The 22,074-nt window shown below is 49.5% G+C and overlaps 1 protein-coding gene and 2 long non-coding RNA genes across 3 annotated transcripts in view; 2 read left to right on the plus strand and 1 right to left on the minus strand.

Moving 5' to 3' along the window:
- Window positions 1-16,160, plus strand: LOC125707026 (uncharacterized). Its single transcript, XR_007382164.1, has 4 exons — window positions 1-135; window positions 384-508; window positions 5,062-5,148; window positions 7,283-16,160. It is a non-coding gene; the product is annotated as an uncharacterized LOC125707026 (long non-coding RNA).
- Window positions 4,187-22,074, minus strand: part of pdss2 (prenyl (decaprenyl) diphosphate synthase, subunit 2) — a 24,332-nt gene continuing 6,444 nt past the window's right edge. Inside the window, exons 2-8 of the mRNA XM_048973882.1 lie at window positions 19,861-19,995; window positions 16,156-16,354; window positions 8,136-8,210; window positions 7,062-7,235; window positions 6,686-6,832; window positions 6,177-6,212; window positions 4,187-4,498 (exon numbers count right to left, since the gene is read on the minus strand). Of these exons, the coding sequence (XP_048829839.1) occupies window positions 4,343-4,498; window positions 6,177-6,212; window positions 6,686-6,832; window positions 7,062-7,235; window positions 8,136-8,210; window positions 16,156-16,354; window positions 19,861-19,995 (922 nt within the window). The 3' untranslated portion in view covers window positions 4,187-4,342. The remainder of the gene's footprint in view (window positions 4,499-6,176; window positions 6,213-6,685; window positions 6,833-7,061; window positions 7,236-8,135; window positions 8,211-16,155; window positions 16,355-19,860; window positions 19,996-22,074) is intronic.
- LOC125707025 (uncharacterized) overlaps window positions 17,729-22,074 on the plus strand; it is a 10,086-nt gene continuing 5,740 nt past the window's right edge. The window contains exons 1-2 of the long non-coding RNA XR_007382163.1: window positions 17,729-19,821; window positions 19,896-20,060. This is a non-coding gene — a long non-coding RNA (uncharacterized LOC125707025). The remainder of the gene's footprint in view (window positions 19,822-19,895; window positions 20,061-22,074) is intronic.

Genomic DNA, 22,074 nt, shown 5'->3' on the forward strand with positions numbered 1-22,074 from the left:
GGCGCAGCCGCCTGGTTAGAGCCACGGCTCGGTCCACGCACAGTCCTCCCGCTCCGAGCTTCACGGCGCCCCCGTTTCCACACCCGGGGCTCATCGGCGCCGTCCGCCTTTTTAAAAACCCGCTGGGCGCTAACGGTGAGCAGCGGCAGCGCGTAACCCCCCTCATGAAAGATTCCCGCCACGCATTTGAGCATTTTTATTTGATAGGTAATTGATTTAGATGGGATATTTCCACAGAAAGCGGCCGAAATGTAATTATAGTCTGTTTTTATGGGTGTTATTAGTGTAGGGTGCCCCGAAATGCGTGTGACCGCCATGTACACGGCGTGACACCAGTGGCTGACTGAACTTTTATTTTCTTTTTATTTTAACTTCATTTTCAGACGCTGAGAGCGGCTGCTCGCCCCTTCCCCCTTCAGTAAGAGGTGCTGTGCCGTCGTGCGCGCCCAGCCCCGGATGCTCCCCGCCCGGTGCTCAGCCCACCGTCAGAGCCGGTCCAGCCCGCACGGTAACTCCCGTACATTTTGGGGGTTCGCGTCGCGTTTTTCCAGGGCTGATGCCAGTTCCCCATCCGAGCTGTTAATCTGGGGAACAGTATAGTGTTGTGGGCTGGAGATGTGATGAAGCACCCAGAGCCAAAGGAGCTTCAGCCATGGTCCCTCATCACAGCTGGGACGGCTACTTCCACATACACATAGAGGGGTGTCGGGGGCCATACACACAGATAAATGCAGATATACACACATGCAGATACACGCACACATGGATAGATACACACACACAGATCCACATACACAGATACACACACACATTCAGATACACACAGACAGATACACACAGACAGATACACACAGAGTCCTATCATTGTGCGAACTCTCCATTTATTTCTAAGGGCAAAACCCAAATCCCCACAATAACACCCTTAACCCTGAAGCAGCCCTGAAAATTGTCCCCAAAAGCTAAAGATTAAAAGGTTTTTACCACATTTTGAAGACATTTGAGCCCCACAGTGTGGGAAATACAAACCCAAATACACACACACACTGCCTCAAACACCTGCTCATTCCCTGATTCCACCTGTCTGAAGTATAAAATAGGGTGCAGCTGGTTGGTGTATTTCAGCTGGTTACTCAAAGGTGCCACCTGGTGGTGTGAGGAGAGAGCATTCATTATGTATCATAAATGGGCCCAAATATGAAAATGAAATTGTTTTATTCTCCATTTGTACAAGTATGGGAACAAGTATACTGGAATGTGTTTTTTCCACATATCTGCGCTCGCTCTCTTTTTTACACACACATCAAGGTGAGAGCAAAGCCTGAGGTCTGATTGTAGGGTTACCTGTCCATCCAGCACCAGTGAAGCATTTTACAGGGGTCTACGGGCCTGGCTCAAGGGCCCAACGAACACGTGACTATTCTGTCAATAATGTGATTAGAACTGGCAACCTACTGATCACAGGCACAGAGGTCTAATCCGCTGAGGTCCTATTGGAATGCCTGGGCAACCCTGTAAACTTGAGCGTCATTTAATTTTCCTTTAACATTTGACTTCCCAGGAATAAGAAAAATGACTGTAGAATGTAAATTATGGAATATGGCATCTGGGGAGGCTCCCTGTCTTGTTTTAAGGTGTCACTAAGAACTAACAGGATACCTCAGATAAAGCCCGGAATTAGTGTTGGGAGTAGAGATTAAATGGCTGGTATCGCCCTCTGGTGGGGAGAAAATGCTTAACGTCCACAATGGAAAAAAGTAGTAGTGGCAGATTCCAACCACAGGGCCTTGGTTTGAGGGAAGTGCATAAATACTGATTTCCTCCATGTTGTAAATTTTAACTTTAGAAAATGTCTGATGCCATTTAAACTGATGGGATATTAAAACAATGCTGTGTGAACTGTAAGCTCTCATGTGGTTTAACCTCCCATTAGTGTTGTGACTGAGTGCAAACACCCTGAGGATCAGCCGTGCCCATGTTCACTGCTCCCCAGTGCAGATATGTGAAGGACCCATCAGTTTTTGGCTTAAGGGCTGCGGTCGGTCCGCTCAGGAATAAAACTGTAATCACTGAATCCTCTAGCGTCTATCTTCGGACACGGCACCGGCAGCACGCTGTAATGATGTCTGTGTTAGCGCACAGCGAGGGGATAACGCAGTGTGTAAATGGAGCCAGCGACGGGCGTGCCTCCGTGCTCCGTCCTGCCGCCATGGCCTCCATTACTCACCTAATGGGCCATCTCCCGTGGCAGCCGTCGGATCCATCAGGTGAATGAGGCATGCGGCTCGCAAGTGCGGAGCAAGCGAGGCCAGCCACTTGAGTAGCACGGGGGGGGGGGGGGGCGTCAGTACAAGGCGTGATGATCGGGCACCGTTCATCGAGCGGCACTCGTTAACAGGCAGTTAAAGGCTGTCAAGCCATTTTTATTCAGGCGAAATAGCACATTGCTCACGGCCGCTGTGCCGGGAGGAGGGCAAGTGAGCAGGTGTTCGCCGCGAGGTGAACTGGAACGGCAAGAGCGTCCTGCTCTGAGCTGTCACGGTGTAGGGACTGCCATCACGTTAGCTGGCCGGCAGTGTCACGCAGCTCCTCCTGCTGCCCTGGGCCTGCTGTACCAGCCGCACGACACCCACAGTGGGTTTGCTTGTTTGTTTTAAGCCTGAGCTGAAATACAAATGTGATGGGTAAAACCAGGGGGATATCCTGCAAACATATATAGGGAAACCCGCCCTCCCAGTGATGTCACTGGATAGGTGGGTTATCAGCAGCTCAAAGTAGGGGAGATACCTGTGGAAATGCAGGTTTTTCCAGTTTGGAAGCGGTCTAGAGAGGGATGTGGAGCTCTCCAGCATTGACTACATGGGCAGTAGTGGCCTTGCTCTGCCACCCATTTCGTTTCCTCTGTGGGGGTGGGGGTATGGGGATTGAAGAAAGTAAACTCTTCCCCTGCTGTATGGGGGGGCTCAGCGGGAATTGGTTTGCTGCGTTGGCTGACTCCAGCACCCAGCTGTAATTACACCATGCAGGGAGGCGGGGGTGCGTGGGGCGGGGGTTGGGGGGGCCACCGCGCTCCCACCCCCCATCATTTGTGTAAGCTCAGCCTTCTTGTCAACGGCGTACTCGGGTTGCACTCGTGCAAACCACGAAAATCATCTCTATGAGCCAAACAGAGACAGTGTCGGGTTCGGGAGACTCATGATCTAGGGGCATAGTCTTTCTGTCATTGGGCCCCTTAGCTCACCCCCAAACCCCCCCCCCCCCCCCCAATGCCCTGTGGGTACTGTCACAACACAAAAACAAACTAAACCCCAAAATAAACCCCCTTTCATGTAGAGTAAAAATATGCATGACTCTGTTTCCCAATGAAACACTGGGGGGGTCATATTTCCCTCAGTTACACTTAATACAGCGTTGTTTAAAAAAAAAAGTGCTCTCCTGCCTGATGTAAAGAACGTGTATTCTGTGCAACACGCCAAAGTTATTTGCTTTCGTTAGCATATGCAGAGCAGTCTGAGGGTGTAGGGAGGCGCTGAGGCCTGTCGCCTCTTTATTCCTCTCCATTTCCATTTTTTGGCTCTCTTACAGCCTGTGTGTGTTTGCTTGGGGCGAGGATGAATATTTCAGTGACGGCCGGCGGCTGGAGAGTGCAGTGCATGGTTACCAGGGGCGACAGCACTTTAATGAGGTTTAGCTTTTGGGGGTTATAGCTTCTCAGAGACCTCTTTCCAGTCTTTTCTCTCTCTCTCTCTCTCTCTCTTTCTCATTCACTCCATCCATTATGTCTATCCATCCATCTCCGCATCGTCCTTCAGGTGACTGAACCCCCGGCTCAAACAACTCGGACTGGAGGTGTCAGGAACCTGGTGACACCCCCCCCACGCCCCCCTGTGTCCTCTCTGTGCGAGCGCCGGGAAAAACCACAGGGCCCCAGCCTGGCGCCAGCCCTCGTGCGTCCCGATCGATACGGCCGCGCTTCCTGTCCATTTGCTGAGGGTCGCGGGAGTGGGGGCTCATTAATTATTTCTGCCGGCGCAGCCTCGAGTGCGCTGCTGGCACGACGGGGGGGGGGGTGTGGGGGGGCACGACCTTCTGCCTCCCGTTCAGCTAGCAGCCAGGGGGGAATGAACGACCAATCAAAAGCTGGCAGACTGATAGCCAGGAGACTCAAAGTGGAGTGAGAGACCAAGAGTTGTGTACAAGGCGTTTATTTTTGGAGGACTGCGAGAAACAGCGTTTAATAAAGACGCATGGAACCCACCAGTGTGCACAGACCATTCCCAGTCAGATCCAGCCAGGCCTGGTCAAAACCCCCAGGGAAGGGGTGAAGATCCCCAGACATCCCTGATCAGAACTTAGTGATGGCGGTGGCGAAGTTCTCCAGGGCAGACCGGGCCTCTGAGGGCGGAAAGCACTTAATGGCATCCAGGGCTTTGTTTCCGTGGCAACAGCAAAGGTCGATGGCCGCTCTCACGCCGTTCTCAGCTGAGACTGCTTCCCAAAGCTGCCAGCGAAAACAGACATGGCAAGGGCCTTCAGTGTGGGATGTGGGAGCCAGCGCAGATTAAGGGGCGGACATTCTGCCTTGGACTATGCTAAACTAGTTGATTAAACTAGTTCAATGACAGGACTTTCAGCAGTATGCTGCCTGCCAGGCCAAGCTCATAAATAACTAACCATAGGCAAATCATTAGTTTGATCCCTTCCCAGTTAACCTTTGACCCCATGCTGCCCCCACCTAAATGCTACTGCACAGAATTAAAGGCCTGAATTACGCACAGAAAAGGGAGAGTGTGCACAGATATAGACATAGACACACACAGGCACATACAGACACACAAACCGACACACACATACAGACACACACACACACAGAGACATGCACACACACTCCTTCCCTGCATTTGAGACTCTTCAGACATTTGGTGACACTTGGTGTTGGATCTTGAGTGCAATGGGCGTGGTTAAAGGACAGCACGAGAAATGGACCAGCGTCTGTTTGGGAGGGGGCAGTGTTTAACGGGCAGCTACAGGACGGTTTCACCAATAAGGTGTGTCTTTAAACAGGAGAAGCATACGGGACAGAAGGAGAGAGGTGCAGCTCTCAGTCGTGCTGTCAGTGCCAGAACTCTCAGGACTGAGGATAGGGCAGTGGTAAGTGAAGGGGCTCTGTCCCACTCTGCTTCTCTCTCACACGCAGACACACCCCCAGTAGAGGCGCTTCTCCACTGTCCCATCCCATAGTCACCCTGTCTCCTCCACATATCTGGCCCGGCACCATATCCCTGCCGATCCAGTTTCAGACACGACTCGATCCCCCCGTCCCTCCACACTCTTCCTGCCCCCGTCTGTCCCTCACTTCTTTTTCATCTGACTTTGGCAACCAAATTTCCACCTCCCTATCGGTTACAGTCGCCTGGGCCCCACCCCAGACGGACACGGAACTGGGGGGAGAAACGCAGACTGGCTTAGAGTCGACCGCACAACCCTGCACTCCACATCAAAGTCTTTGTAGCTTTTGGTAGCAGACTGCCCATCGCAGGGCGAACACACACACATACATGCAGTCATTCACTATGGGTGATTTAGAGACACCAGTTAGTCTATCTGCATGCATTTGGATGTGAGCACTGGGACATTTAAGCCACCAGCCCAGAGCCTCTGAATTGCTCTGTGACAAGAAAACATCTTCAGTGAAAGGTAAATTTTAAACTAATGCTGGATGTGGTCGCTAGAAATATTCTTGGGAAATAACTTTTGTGACTTTTCACAACCATGAAAACCATTGGACGTGACAGGCTATTCAGATGCAAACGTACCTTTTTGCTGGCAATGCTAAAAAAAGTCAAGTAATGATTTCTGCGAACAGGCCAGAGCCTGCCTGTGATTAGCCACATCTGGTCGATTCACACAGAACTGCGAGCACATCAGTGCCAGAGTGAACTGTTGAGCGACATCACAGCAAGCTAGTTCCAGAACAGAGAAAGTGCAGCGTCTGACTGGCCACACGTGAGAAGATTATTATTTCAGGTGCAGCCACCTGACAGCTGGTGTTAGGGTCTGCCCTGCTCGATGGCAGCAGGAGGGGGGGGATCAGGAATCAGCAGGCTGTCAGTGTTGCATGCACACACACACTGCCAATGACAGCAAAAGGTAAACAGAAAATTACGAAACCAGCTCACCTTTGCATAATCAACCTTTTTCCCAGCAGCTTTTGCCTATACGGGACAGGGAAGGGCCAAAAACAGAATATGATTAAAATGTAACACTGGTGACAGGTAGATAAGCCTCAAACCCCATTTATTTCACCATTTACCATGTTACTTTGCCCAGAGCACTTCTTTATAACAAGTGGTTTAAACCAGTTTAATATCTTGTTTTAATAGCTGATATTTTTTATTTTTATAGAATTTTTGTCATCAGCAACATTGTATAGGATGGTTCACTGCATTTTGTGTTCACATTCTTAGTTTATATCTGTAGAGGACAGCAGGTGGCATGGTGATTAAGGACTCCATAAACAATTAATTATGTACTTAACTTGCATTTCCCCAGTAGAATTACCAGTGGTGCAAATGAATTGATGCAATTTACCTGATAGACAAAACCCTCAGATCTACAAATAAACTGCATCGTATTCTTCTGCTGGTGCTCACCCTGTCCACTCCTGCTGGCCCTTTATGAACCATACCTGCTTCAGCTGGTGCGCCCACCGCTCGGGGCCCACTATCTGACGGTGCAAAAGCACAGGGGCAGAGTTCAGGCCCAAGGTCACCGGATTCAAGGTCACTGGGTCCCCTGCACTGCGCTTCACGAAAGGCTGCAGGTCAGAATTTACCTGAGAGGAAACAGATCGAGCCAGTCCAAAGAAAATCATGAAAACGCGCCAAGTGGCATCTTCAACTAATAACAGACGTGCTAACGGCTTCGCCATGCCGGCTTTCTGTGTGTGCTGGCTTTCAGAGTGACATTACAGGGTGAACATGGTACTGATTTAAGTTACAAGTACAATAGTGGGCTCCCCAGGGATCCCAACACAGTCTGCCTGTTCCGCAGGCCCTCCCCACCTTGTGAGCCAATGACATGTGCTTCCCATAGAGGTAAGCCAGGGCCTGAGCCTCCTTGTCGTGCATCGCCAGCTCCAAGGCTGCCTGGCAGCTCTTCGCCAACAAAGCACCATGGGACAGGAATGTCTTGTCCTCCCAGGAAGCCACGGTCATGTCCTCGGTCAGACTACTGTCCTGAAAACAACACCAAAACATGCAAACACGTGTATTCTCTTCCCCAGACATTCGGGAGAGTACATCGTCTCCAAGAAAGTCTCAACACCGGAGGCAAGACCAAGACATATGTCTTTACCTATTTACTCATTTCTCATAGAAAAACCAGAATAAGAATCAAAAACATGGTGTCGCGGAAGGAGGAAACTCAAGCGGATGCTGATACCTGTTCCCTCCAAAGAGAGGGATGAAACCAAACTCTGCAGAGAGCAAGAAACAAACGCCGTGCTTTGCTCGGAAACACTCCTCGGAAAGAGGCTGAGGTGAAACCCGAGGCGGTGACTTCATTGCCCTCCCTTCAGAAGCCTTGTGCCAGCATGCAAAAGGAAATTCTCCAGAAGAGAGACCTGCTACTACTGTTTACATCGCCATGCTTCCAAAGTTTTTTTTCTTTTGTTAAAATGCCTCCATTCATGATTTAGCGCAAAAGATAAATTGCCCATCTATCCTCCTGTTAGAACCTGTCAGAATCACCCAAAAGGATCACTTCACCCTACAGCCACATCATGATCACTGACAGATTGCCCACGGTTCTATGAAGTGGACATTTTATGGTCTGTACCTCAAGGAAATACAGAAAGTTGTGGACAAACTTATTCTGGGCCTACGCATTTGGTGTAGGATGTGTTGCGACTGTTTAGCCATACATCTAAATGGTACATCTCTACTGCCCCTAGAGAGCAACAATGCTTCCCAAATTTGCTTTCCTGAAAGCCCCGGGGCAGAAGGCCAGGACACCATTAAGGGTTCCGAGGGACCCTGAGGGAAAGACGCAGCTGATTATCAACACAGCAAGTGAGGCAGTGGCAGCCAATCATGACAGACATCACTGTCTTAGGAAAGAGGACGTAAGAAGCTCACCTCTGCCCAGCTGTCATTCTCATGGTATATGCCCTGGACCAGATCCCCAATGGCGCTGGAGATCAGTTCCACCACCTGCAAGGAGACATAGATATTGCTGCTGAGGTTCCTCTTACTGAGAGACTTATCATGAGAGAGATCCTGCAGAGAACCAGGAAGGCAATGTTGTTGAACCTTTGATTGAGACGGTCTAAGTGCACGCTCTGTAAAAGTGAAGAAGTCAGCTTCGCATGAGGAAAGAAGTATATTCCCCAAGGTACTGAGCAATGCAGCTAGGTGTCCAAGACTCAAACCCAGGAACCAATCCACAAACACCTGCAGATTGTCAGGAGCACAACCTTTCTCTAGAAGGTTCTCTCAAGTAAAACACCTCTACATAAGGGCAATCACGAGATCAATGGGTGAAAACTTTTATCGGAACTAAACTGAAGGTCCCTAAAAAGAGGGGTCAGCGGGGGTGGAGAGAATGCTTTTCATGTTTAACCAACAAAACCAACACCTTCCACCCGAGAGGCTTTTAAAAAGGTCTGTAATCTTTAAAGCTGCTCTGCGGAACAGCTTGTGCTGTACTTTAGCTAGGCTGGGACAGATGTGGACACAGGTGTGTGCATGAGAAATACTGAGATTGATGTGGATGGATGAGGCCGGGCCTTAGCCCTCTCATTGACAGCTCATTATCACGTCTACACTACGACTGCTGTTTTCATAAAGAGCATTTACACCGAGCTTTGTTAATTCACATCTTATTTATAACCCCACCCCCCCATTCCAAATGTTTAAACTGTGTCGTACAGATGTATTGGGTTTCCTGTCTACTGTGCCACACTTACTGGGGAGCAGCTGGCTAATCAAAATACAGAAAGGTCAGTTGGGTGGAAAGGTTCATGAGGCCCCAGGGTGGGCTGGAGACATCTACCAAGGGTAGCAGGTGTGGATACAGGAAGGCACTGGTGGGGACACAGGACCCTATAGACTCAGGAAGGCCATGCTGTGAAATGAGGAAAGCCCCGGTGACCCCAAAAAGGTGAGGAGTGGCCAGTTTGCCCACCCTTGGGACTGTGGAAAGCAAAGACTATCAAGGAATCAATCATACAAGCTTTTAACCCCAGATGCTACAAAGCCCTAGACTGGGACCAGTGAGAGAATCCTACTCACATCATTCACACAGAGCAGAAAGGCAGTGTGCCTACACCTATTTTTAGCTGCTTCCCTGGGCCCACCCCTGCCAGATACTGCCATGCCTCCTGAACCACATGGCAGGAGAACGGTGTCCAGATCTCTCTGCTGCCTGACCCCGGCATAGAGCTGGGAGGGGGCGGCTCCTCCACAGCTGTGTGCCAAAAGTTGGCACCCCGGAAATAGTGCCAAACAGCTGCAGGTTCACATCCCAGCGAGGAGAAGATGGTGCAGTCACACTGGCATTTTCACAGTGTCTCGCTCTTTTGCTGCCAGAGTTTACAGCTTTAAAAAGGAGCCCTAAATCCACTTGCAGCTACACACTGCTTCCTGCAGAGGGGGTTACACTTTTCTCAAATTCACATAGTTTTTATCCTGAGAATTACTAAGCTACTTAGAAAATATTCATCGTAGACGATAAACCATGCATGTGGGTCCTGTGGTGCCGACCAGCCTCAACAAGCGGCTGATCGTTTTGCCCATAACAGGCAGCTTAATTGGCTTGGCCTGGTTCTCTCAAGGTTTTAAGTCATGCTCAAAAAAAAACTGTAAGTGGAACTCAAATCCTCAGTCATCATCTATAAACAGCAAGAAAATGAAGAATATATTATAGACTTTTAAAAAATGAAATCCACCCTTTTTCATTAAATCCAGACCTTTTTTATTTGAGAGGTTGGTATAAACACAACTCTTTCTGAGTCCCTGTGCCCTCTGGGTAACCAGATCCTTGAGGAAATATTGAGGCAATCCGAGCTCTCGCGCAAACCAAAAGGACAATGCCCCTACAGTGTTACCACATGTGCTGTCTTAGTTAGCTTGGGAATAGAGAAAATGGGGGGGTTTTAAGGAAAGTATCAGATAAGCGTTATTCCCAAATCCAAGCGGATCGGGTATCGCCAGTGGGTCTGTGAAGGGCCGAAACCTGAGACGTGCCTGCGGATCGTGTTACCGTTTATACAAGCGCTGTCCCAGGATTCCTCTCAAGGCCGGGACACATAATACAGATCAATCACTCACTAAAATATGTTCTGGTTTGTGAAACGCCCAGAGGCCCGGGAGCAGAGAGGAATGTGCCAGGACCCGCCGGCTTGCGCCGAATGTCACTGTGCCGGCCCCTCCTCTATGTGTGCGTGTGAATTGGACAACAGCGGTGACAGATTGTCCACAGGATTACACCGCCGTGGCAGCTACTTTGCATGCAAGCATGCGCACGCACACACACCCCCACCTCCGAGTGCACACGGTGGAGAGTCACAACCTGCCAATGTGTCACCCCTCCATGGGTGACAACCTTTGTCAGAGTCACCAAGGCCCAGCATCCATCCAACAAATCCTTCATGGCGCATCAGACCCCCATAGCTGCTAAGGATGCCGTCATTTTCCACTTTGAGCGCCAGAGGCAAACAGGCAGTCATGCCCCGTGAACCTCAATCAGTCAATCAAGTTGTTTTTCAAATGTATAGCAAATTTGTCCATCAAAATAACTCTGAACAACTCCGAGACAAAAATTATGGGGGAAAATGTGTGAAAATAAATCTGTCAATCAATCAATCAGTTAAATTTTCTTATACTGCTCATTTCTCCAATGAAGCTGTCAGGAACAGCCTTACAATTACCAGTTTGGGGGCCTGGGAAAAGCTGAAAATGATTCCCTAAGAGCTTATAGGAATGGTATTGATTAATGCTCCTGGAAAAGAAGAAAACACCAAGTGCAGTAAGCCTGAAATGACTGGATTCTTCTGCGACCCAAGTGTTTGGATAGAGCCGGTGGTCTCTGAGGTTAGGCGATATCTTACATGTCCATGTTTGATGGATAAAGCAATAAAGACCAAGATCTACATACATTTTCTGTTACCACAGTCTGTGGGCCATACTTCCCTACTTTGCCACATCTGCCTCTATCCAAGAAGGGTGTCCAAGTTTAATTTTAAACATTCTCTGATCTCACAGGAGTCTGTGGTTTGTTAGCCTCTGTCTCTATAACACATGCACAACAGCAGTGTGATGCTCAACTAAGTGTCCTTTCAGAGTATGATGACAATTAACTTCGTCTGGCAGTGTTGTTTACTTACCCTGTTCTGGCTCTGCTGTCTGAACACAGTCACAACCAAGTGTAAAGACCCTGAGGCAATGGCTGTCAGACCTGGCTAAAGTAAAACTTAGCTTTGCGTGCACCATGTTTGTTTTTCAGGAGCAGATTCACCTCTATGATTGCTGGGAAAAAAATCACACACAACTCCCATGCAATAATGCATTTTTACAGAGAAGGTTGAAGTCTTAGCCTTTGCCCTCTGAAATCCCCTTTCCCAAGCTCTCCCTTCAAGAGTGCAAAAACAGCACTTATTTAAGTTGTCAGTGACCTCTGCTTACTTCAGCCGACCTCATGTTCATGCCTTGCTGGACCTACTGCATTTAATCGTTTTTACCTTAGCATTGTAGGACAACTGGAGTGTGCCAACCAATATTTTTGGAGCAAGTCTGTCATGGTTTATTCTCCACTTTACCAAGTAACAGCAATTAATCTCTGGCGGTCAAGACAGAGCCAAAGCTGTTCCTACAGTCCAGGGTATTCCCCAGGGCGTTCCTCAGGGCTCCATACTCGGTCCCTTCCGCTCCACATTTACATTCGTCCTCTTGGGAACAAAAGTCATCTGACAGGAATGTAACAAAACCAAACTTCACCCAGTTTAAAAAAAAGTTCTTGCGCTCATGCAGCTTGACCATGTTTTGGATTCTTTACTTTTTGTGTGGGGAGCCAGTTGTCCATTAGTCTTCATTTATCCATTCCAGAGGACCTGCTCTCTAGTTTTTCATTCATTAATAGACTGGTTCTAATTGCCTTCCACCCTTAATTGTGTGATAAGTAATTACTCCAGTGTTTCCAGATTAATATTCTCATTGCAAAAATGACCAGTCAAGGTAACTGAATGCCATCTCCCCTAATGTCACTTCACATAGACCCAATCCAGTGGGTACAAATAAACAAGCAGCAAACTACCTAATGGAAAATAAAATACCAATTTTCAATTTGCTCTTGACATGTGATTCTGTTCTAAAGTAATGGGTACCCAAAATTGCCATTACAATAAGTAGTTAAGGGTTTTCTTGCATAAAAGTCCTCATTTCCAGCGGTGAATGATCCACTGGCGATTGTAGAAGTGCATGCAGCACTGACGTAAGCCAGCATTGACACCACACATTTTTCTCCTGGCCACGTCCCTATTAATGCTTGACAGAGCTGTTAACCGAATGGTGTTGCAGGGCTCTACGTCCCTTGCATGTACCTGCTGGAAACAGTCGCACTGGAAGTGACTCTACTAGGACTAAATGAAGCTGGATGTATCTGACTAATCTGACGCAGCAGTGGACCTCAGCAGGGCTCAGGCTTTTGTCCAGGTTTGACGGAAACTTTCTTAAAGGAATTGGGGAGATCGCTTTGCTTTATCATGCTCACAGGTGGTGTGCTTGTATAATCGTTAGTCTGTAATGTTCTAACCCAGGTTTCAATGGAATCTGCCTCATACAATACAGGCACGTGTGTTTTTCTGGCCAGCAGGGGGAGCCTTAGAATGTCAAAAAGAATCATCTGTCTTTTTTTGTCATGCAGATGGAATTATGCTTTGGCACTTGCGCTTTCTTGTAATTTCCACCATAAAACTGTTCCCTTTGTGCTGACTGTGGGCTATACCTCATTCAGCAGTCTTATACCTGGGAAGTAGTCATTTCCATTCAGGATATATGTAGGTAGCTGTGTGTCTTTAAAAGCCTCACAGTGGTCTGCCTCACAGGCTGGACTTCCTGGGCCTGAGACCAGTGCGCAGCAGTGGAATCTGCCCAGCCCACAGATGGGGGGCAGAGCCGTGCTTTTTTCAAATAGGATGTGCAGTTTCTGGGGTTCATCGGTACTTGGAATAGTAAGGTTCACCAATTCACATCGGTGCACCAGCAAAAAAGTTCACAATGCGAATACCCCAATTAAAAAAGCGTGTACCGGCTACAATTTGGGATTGCATTGCTTCTAACATCTTAGCAATGGTTTTATTAATTTATTCGATGATTTATTCATACATAATTATTAGTAGAGGCCCTATGCCTTTATTACTTAGAAATGTGACAAATCATTTTTGACCAATAATTTTATATTTAGATTAATTCCCCCTCTCTGAAATGTTTCTGTATCTGTAGCATATTGACTCGCATAACATCATATTCTTTTGCATTGTATTGTGTTCAATCAAATCGTGCCGAATCGCACTGCATTGCAATAGGGGTGAATCACATCATATCGCATTAGTATTTGCTACATATGTATCTTTAATGTATCATATCGCTGCCAGTGAATCAAGATGTGTATCGCGTTGGTCTCAGTGATGGAGATGCACATCCCTAACTGGTACCATACATTCGCCTAAGTTGCAAGATTTTGGAGCAGGTAGATGGTGTCTAAGGGCCCGCTGGCTGAGAGAGCTGCTAGGGTGACTGTGTGAAGGGAACGCTCCTGCAGCCCTGAGGAGCAGCAGGCAGTCAGCTGTCAAAGAGTCATGTGGTTTGAACAGAAAACAAACAGCAAGGCGCAGAGCGGAAGTGCAACTGGAATCGGCTTACTTTCAAATGGGGTTATCGAAATCATCCGGCATGGAGGACTTGCGGTGTGTTTACCACAGGGAGGGAGGGAGGGAGAGGGAGGAACAGAGAGTGTGCGAGGCTGGTGGTGACCTGGGAGACACCCTGGACAGCAAGAGCTGACACACTGAGTAAGGCAGACTATATCTGAGCTTTGTGATGAGATTAGGTGGCTACGCTCGATCAAGGACGACTTATTTTGCTTATGTTGATGTGTCATGAAATTATTCCCAACCACTTTTCACCCCCAAGTTAGACCATTCAACCTGCCCCTAATCGCACCCAGTCGCCCAAATTATACACCTGACAGCCCTCCTTTCGTCCCTCTCTTTTCACTCTTCTTTTCCTGTACATCTCACAGTATTGTTGGTCTATCTTCTTTCACCTTCAGATATGTGTGCGTGTAAATGCACCCTCACAACCTCAGAGCTACAAAATTGATCCGTTGATTGAATCAATCTGCTCCACACTGAGCGAAATGGACACAGGCGACCTATGTAAGCAGCATTTAACTCTTCTGTAAACACCATTTATGTCCCCATCGATATTCTGCACGTTCCTGGGGAGAGCTCCTGTAATCACATGCCCAAAGTCTACCCCCCCCCCCCCAGTCAAGTCTTCCTTCACATGACAACTGGGCCTGCTGGGATTGGATGGTTCCCACAAACGATGCATTGTGATCACGCCTCCAGTTCAGTGGGATTTAGTCCCAGGGGATAAAGTGTCTGGAATTATAACCTCATTCCAGCTGCCCGTCATCACTGGGTTAACAGCTCAATCATCAGGGTCTTTAGGGGACCAACCTGGTATTAGTGTGTGCGAGGGGGAATGAGGGGGGAGAGGGAGAACAGAAAGATAGGAACCCCATCTCATCTCAACAGTGAAGTGGGCTGCTTTGGCATCTCCAGCTGTGCTCGCCTTGTTTCTGAACCCAGCATGAGAGAGACCAGCAGGTGGATTTAGGGGCTGGGGACATAGAATGGGCGTGGCAACTTTCCAGGAGTTCAGGTCAGCTATCCACAAGACCTATTTCTGTCTGGGACAAAGTGTGGAACATTCAGAATGGAGCAGAGCTCAACTGCACACTGAGGAGTGTCATGCAAAGTTATTTTCCCTCCAAACAAACTAAAAAGAATGATGGCCCACAATACCACAGAGACCTTTCTTTTACTCTGAACTGGGACCAGTTACTTAAGTCCTGCACCTTAACCACCACGCCACAGCCGCCCATCTTGTTTAGACACTCGGCTGATGGAACACTGCTGCCGACAGGAAGCCTGGCATGGTGTTGATGTTTCTGACCAACACACACCCATCCCCAATGCTCCAGGCAGGAAGCCTAATGAAGGTTCTCCCGGGAAAAGGTGCTTTTGGACCTGAATTTGGGATATTTTAATGTGCTGTGTGTAATCTGGGATCAAAGTGTGTGTCTGTGTGCGTGCATGTGTGTGTGGGGTTAATTACGACTGCTTCAAATGAGGGACTCTGATTTTGTACTGCAATAGCATCCACCAGGGAGATCCGCAAGGAGAAGTCTACCAACAAAAATAATTGACTCTGCTAATATTCCCTTGGGCGCAGATTATCATGCTGTCTGCAGAGGCAAGTCCCCCACCCCCCCTCAGATGGGGGGCAGCTGGACCTCAGATGCATGCTTTTTCTGCAAACAGTTCCCCACTTGTTCCTCACCTTTCCTCAAGCTTTACTTAGCGTCTATTCACTACATCCAGCAAATGATGACATCTACTGCCATCTGACCTGTTAGAATAACATGTAGAATTTATCACCTCTGCACCCCCCACCCACAATTCCTCTGTTCCACCCCTTCTACCGGTCTAACCATACCTTTGCTGGGCCCATGGACGTCACAAATCCCCTGCCCACGGCTCATGTGCTCCAACAGCTCCCCCCTGTATAACCCCACCCTCTGCCTGCTTCCCTAACCCTCAGCCTGGCCATCCACAGAAGCACCTGAGATCAGTTGTGCTTGGAAAATCATGAGTCCAGAATGTTACTATGATGCTGTAGTTGGCAAACAAACAAATTTAACTGAACCACAGCATTTAGACATAAAAGCCTGCATTTTCTAACATACACAAAATACCTCAAAGAGCTTGGCTAAGAGCCAGTGATCGCAGTGAATGGGCCCTAATAATCTCGTTATCAGGAGGCCTAAACTCAAAAGCAGCAACACAACTCTGTTGTGTGGTGAGGGGTTTACCTTGGTGTTGTTCAGCTGTGCAAGTCCGGTGCAAGCATTGGCCAGCAGGAAGTCACCGCTCAAGATTGCCATCTTGTTCCCAAACTGCATGTCCTTAAGCGGCCCATCGGAATGGGTCCACTCCTTGAGATCAACAATGCCGCGGTGGACCAGGAATGCTGTGTGGATCAGCTCTGTGATCTCAGCCAGGTTCCTCTGGCTGTGGGGACAAAGAGCTGCATGAGTCTGGCAGCACTGCAAGTGGCAATAATCAGGCCTCCCAGAGGTCGGGAAGTCAGGAGAGCTCAAGGGCCCAAGGGCTTCCACAATCCAACCCGAGCTTCTACGGCTAACATTTGAGGAACCCTCAGTATGGGGGTCATCAACACGCCCTAGTTCCCTCTTTCACATCGAGAGACACACGCACTACAACTCCCCACCTCCTAAAAACTGGAGAATTTACACTGCCCCCACCCAGAATGAAAGCACTCCTTTGCCTTTGCCTCTTATACCCTCATCTTCCCACAACCCTCTACTGAAAATCAGCAGTGTTTGAAAGAGGGTGACATGGGTGGGGGTTGGGGTGGTGATGGTGCTGGGGGGGGTATCTATAAATAGCTCCTTCTCCTGGTTGCATGGCAACGTGGCAGCATCAGATGCCATCTTGCTGAAAGGTTCCGCCCCCCCCAGACACGCCTCCTTTTCTAAGGCATTCTGCTCTGATGTCTTTCGCCTACAGAGTCACCGTTGCCCTAAAAGGCCGTGGGGGTGTGTGTGGGGGGGGGAGGGGGTGCCAGTCATCAGTAACAATAAGGACACTTGATTAAAAAATGACACAGTCTAAGCTTGGAAATTTATGCAAAATGCAGTGAGTCCATCCACACTGATATGGAAAACTGATCTGCAGTTGAGCAAAAGAGATTGGAGGATGTGGTACTCTGAGACCCATGCAGTGGTCACCCCCCCCCCCCCCCCCCCCCCCCCCCCCGCCCGTGACATGGGGCCACCTCTCCAGCCAAAATAAAGGCATGCACACATGTCTGAGGCCCACATATGTAACACACACGCACTCCCCAGGCCAGAAGCGAAACACACAGTGCCGTAGTGCACTGTGGACGACCAAGTCACTGCGTCTCGTCAAAGACACGAGGTGCCGTATGGATGTCTGCCTCACACAGAAGAACCAAGAGGCTTGCCCAAGGTCCCATCTGTTGGACGGACATCAAAACATCTCTCGATGAAACCAACAAAGGTTTATTTCTCTCCCAAGGTTATGGGTGTGTGGAAAACACATGTAAAAAAAAAAAATCCTACACAGGCCAGCAGTGTTTGAACAAACTTAAACACCAAGCTGTTTAGCTGTTTATAAATAACTTCTGTAATTACACGTTACTAAAGTCCCAGACCATGCATGAGGCAGTATGAATGCGGATACAGACCCTTCGACAACGTCCCAATAAACACAGTCCTCATTACGGATGGCTAGATATGTTACGAGATATTTTTAAATACCTTGCTGCAGCCAATGTAAAGCATATGGCAGCACTTCACAGGTGCCCCACTGTGTCCAGCAGGTGGCGCTGTGATTAATGCTGGTTCAGGTCACAGAAGAAACTCTAATGTATGAAGAGCAAAACCCTTTACCAAAACTACTTCTCGAAAATAAAATACGTGGATTGAAGACTGGATAAAACGTAGAGAGACATTACTGCAACCTCAAACCCCCCCCCCCCCCCACAGGAAGCAGAGCAGGAGACATGTTACAAATGTTGTGAAGACCATCCCCTGGTGGCATCAATCAAATCCTACCAGCGTCCATGGTAATGAGGCGGGGGGGGGGGGGGCTGGATGAGGTGATGGGAGATTAGTCACCGCTCGTTAGTAGAGCTGTGCATGAGAACAGCCCAGACAGGTGAAAGAGGACAGTTTCATTACTGTGTGTGTGTTACTCTGCTGATGTATGCATGACAGTGTCCCCCAGCACAGGCAGCACAGTGGTTGGCCATGTGAACTCTGACACCACACCCCCGACCCACGTCCCTGTGGATATGTGGGTGGGTGGGCGCAGGTGGGGAATATCTGTCAGCCTCACAGAACAGATCCTGTGCTCTTCTGCATGCGTGTGGGGGCGGGGGCTGGCCAGGCAGCCTCTTAGTCCCGCTGGGCACCGATACAGCAGGTCAAATTGCAGTAACGTCGTCACACGTTGTTTTTGATGGGTGGGGTGTTTAAATGCCATCCACTGTCTGGAAATGGAGGTCCATTACACCCCCCTCACTCTGAACATACTGTCAGAGACTGAACTGGCCCTTCAGCCCCGTCTCACCAAGAAGACCCACAATCACAGTTCCACACTGAAGGGAACCGTGTGCCGGAAACGAGAGACTCCGGCCTGGCAGAAGGGCCCAGGCCTGGAACAACGAGGTCACTTCCTCGTCTGGGCCCAGCGGAAGAGCGGGCTACCGCGGCGAGCGTGACCAATAGGGTGGGGCGAGGAGGCCAACAGGACTCCCGTCTGGCCCGACACCCCCTCCCCAAGCCCGAGGCGTGCCACCGCCCCGCCAAGAAAGAGGTCATTGAGACAGAGGCAGCTGTGGGCCAAGCAAAACAGCGGCTTCTGGTAACCCCTTGGCACAGAGCTGCAACAAAATACACGTCAAACTGCCCGCCACTGGGCCGCATCCTGCTTTTTCATTTCCCCATCCCACGGAAAAGATGGTGACGAGGGAGGCGTGGGCAGGCCAGGGGCACGTTGGGGCTGTGACCAGGCCCCAGCTCCACATAATCAAGTTCGACAAGATCAGGAAAAGCACAGAACTCAGTTTCTGGCCCACTTCACAGAGCCATGGTTATAAAGCAATATTCCAATTCTCTGAGCTGAGGAGTACAAACAAAAGCGATCTACAGCTCTGCTGTGAACCGGGCTGGATCCTCAGCCATTAGCAGACACTTTATAAAAGCAACAAATTAGCAAATGGGTAATAAAGGTAAAAATGAAAGCTGGGTCACTTTGGATAAAAGACCTTACCAAGAAACACGTGGCAGTTCCTGCTAATATGAGACCTTCATTTGCTGTGAGGGTCTTCGGAGACTCAGGGCTTCTGCATATTGTTTTCAGCTTTGAAACTGAAGACGGGACTGAGATTTTCCACGTTACAGACCCTTCCTAAGTGTCACAGAGGGGCCCACGGTGAACAGCACTGATTAATCGCCTGTCCCCACCGCAGATAACCAGTATGAACAGCGCCCCCTGGGAGCAGGAAAGATACACAAAGTCTCCATGTAGGGAGGGCCGATGTTTAAATCATTATTATCGTCATTATTCTTCAAACCACCTAAATGCCACTGTAGCAGGATCCACCTCTCCCAGCGGCACAGAGAAGATGAAGCCAGTTCAAGTTTCTCCTCTTCCTCACTAGCAGGCTGAGCGTGTTCTGGACAGATGTGAGTATGACGTGTATAACTCGCAACGCAAACATGCTGAAGTTCACCTGAAATAGCGCTAAAGTAAAAGCATAACACAGCCACGCCGATACAGAGGTAAAGGAGGGCCCACCTTACCAGCATTAAATGCAGCTGCGTTTGTTCCTTCCCTGCCCCTCTGATGTCTAATTTGTCCCACCGAGCGTGTAGATGGGAGCAGCAGCAAGACCTCACACAGCAAATCCCAGAGCTGATAGTTAAACGGTAAGTGCAGGCCATATGTTGGCTGGTAAGAGTGCTTACCTGGGGTAAATCCCACTGACCATGTCTTGGTGCAGGAGCCCAGAGGAGGCGGAGCTCGGACCAGCTGCCTTGGACATCAGCAGCACGACTAGGCCCCGCATCTGCAGGTTGTTTCTGCTGTCATGCACAAAGCCCCTGGAGACGGGACAAGACAGGCGTCCATCAAGCAAAATCCTGCCCACAAGAGCCGTACATTACAGGTACATTTCCGGGGTAAAAGGGTGTAGCACATGGACAAAGCACATTGCTGAGATGGAGGGCAGGGCAGGAGAGGGGGGCATGTGGCTGAGGTGGAGGGTGGGCATGTGGCTGAGGTGGAGGGTGGGCATGTAGCTGAGGTGGAGGGTGGGGCATGTTGTGGGGGAGCGAGGGCAGGGGCACGTGGCCGGGGTGGAGCACGGGGCTGACACTACGGGCCGATGTCCCTGCCACCTCGGTCTGCCTGTGAGCACTAAGCAGGACTGCAGAGTCGAGGTTTGGTCTGCTGTAGACGTGGCGGCGGGTGCAGAGAGACCGCTGGCCACAAACCGACGCTGCCACTGGCTGACTGCAGATTGACAGGAGCCCAGCCTCAAAGTGACAGCAGATAACCCAGGAGAACCTAATCCCACAGCCCCTGCGCACGGACGCCGAGCAGTAGCCTTCTGTGGACAATGTGCAGATGGGCCGATAGCACAGGGCTACAAACACGGATGTGTCACCTGAAAGCTGCCCCTTCAACTCTCATTAACTGGTCTGAGGGTCTGGTGCTGGACCCTTAAAGGAGGCATTTCAGTAGAGTCACCACAAAGGGAAGGAATGAGGTTCAGAAGACAGACAGGGAAGCACAGGGTGACTAAGGAAAACGCACCCCCACAAATGTGTGCTGTATTCCTGCACATTTTCCTGACAACAACTGGTTGAGGCTCATGGTCCCCCCTTTTCAAATCTATCTAAAATTCCTTCACATTCTACTTAAATGGGGGGGGGGGAGCAAACCCACAAGGGAGCATTTGCCGTGGCGTATCAAATGCCCCATAATGCTCAGTAATTGCATGCAAATGAGATGCGAAGCCTTGGTTAATGAGACGGTGTGTTACCCTCACTGCCTCTCCAGGGGCAGAACCCTTCATCTGAATCCCCCTCCTTCCTCCACTGCACAACAGCAGAATGGCCTTTAATTGCAGTTGTGGGGGGTAGGGGGTTGTTAGATGATGCTGTTATAGATGCCCCCCCCCCTCCACCTACTGGGCTGACATTAATTTGCAGTGCTGCATGACGACCCCAACCGCGTTATCGGTAAAGCCCCCCGACATGTATCATCACATGCAATGACAGATGAACCTTTGCCTCTTGCACCCCCAAAACGAAAAAACAGACAAGCGGATTGTGCCAACCACAGGCAGGGGGAGGGGCCGGGTCTGAATGGATAGGACAGCTGAGCGATCCCAAGGGCCCACTCGGGATCTGCACCCGCTCACTGAGCGTGTGCGGCGTGGAGAGTTAACAAGGACGCCGGTTCTTATCCCCTCCCAGCAGGTAAACAACGTGGCTGCCATGGAAACAGTCCCCACAGCCGGTACTGGGGCACCCCCCATTCCCCTGGTGCTGTACGCAGCCTGCTGAGCGGGAGTGTCTAACTGTTAACAAATGTGTTTGATGATTCATACAAACTGCGATCCACTGGATGGCTAACACCGTGAGTGTGGGGCGATCCTAAAATGCAAAATAAAAGTAATGTTTCTGACTCAGGTGCGAAACACGATCTCTTTTTGACGGTGGGGTGATGTCATGTCCACTGCAACCAGAGACCTGCAGTTTTGCCCGAGATAATTATATGTTTAAGCCACCTGAGACCTAATCAATTGTACAAAAAGAAAAGTAAAATAAACAGGATCCTTTATGACAAACCTGTCCAGGTTGTGGTGGTTGAAAAATCCATACCCCCACAGACAGGAGCAGTGATTCAGCCCCAGCAGTTTGTATGTGCGTCATTATTCCAGGAGGTGTTTAACTGCGACCCGTTGGTAACGTTTGGGTTGGGGGCAGGCCTCACAAGGACAGTCAGCAGTCAGATGCGCACACATGACTGACCAATCCGGAAGAGCAGCCGGACCACAGAGACTGCGATTCAGGGCCACATTATTAATGTCTGTGCCACGTTCAGAGCTATAGAACATCCATCAATCACATCAGCTGCCATGCATAGGGGTGGATGGACAGGGGGGAGAGATG

The sequence above is a fragment of the Brienomyrus brachyistius genome, chromosome 14, assembly GCF_023856365.1.
Source record: "Brienomyrus brachyistius isolate T26 chromosome 14, BBRACH_0.4, whole genome shotgun sequence".
Classification (NCBI taxonomy): domain Eukaryota; kingdom Metazoa; phylum Chordata; class Actinopteri; order Osteoglossiformes; family Mormyridae; genus Brienomyrus; species Brienomyrus brachyistius.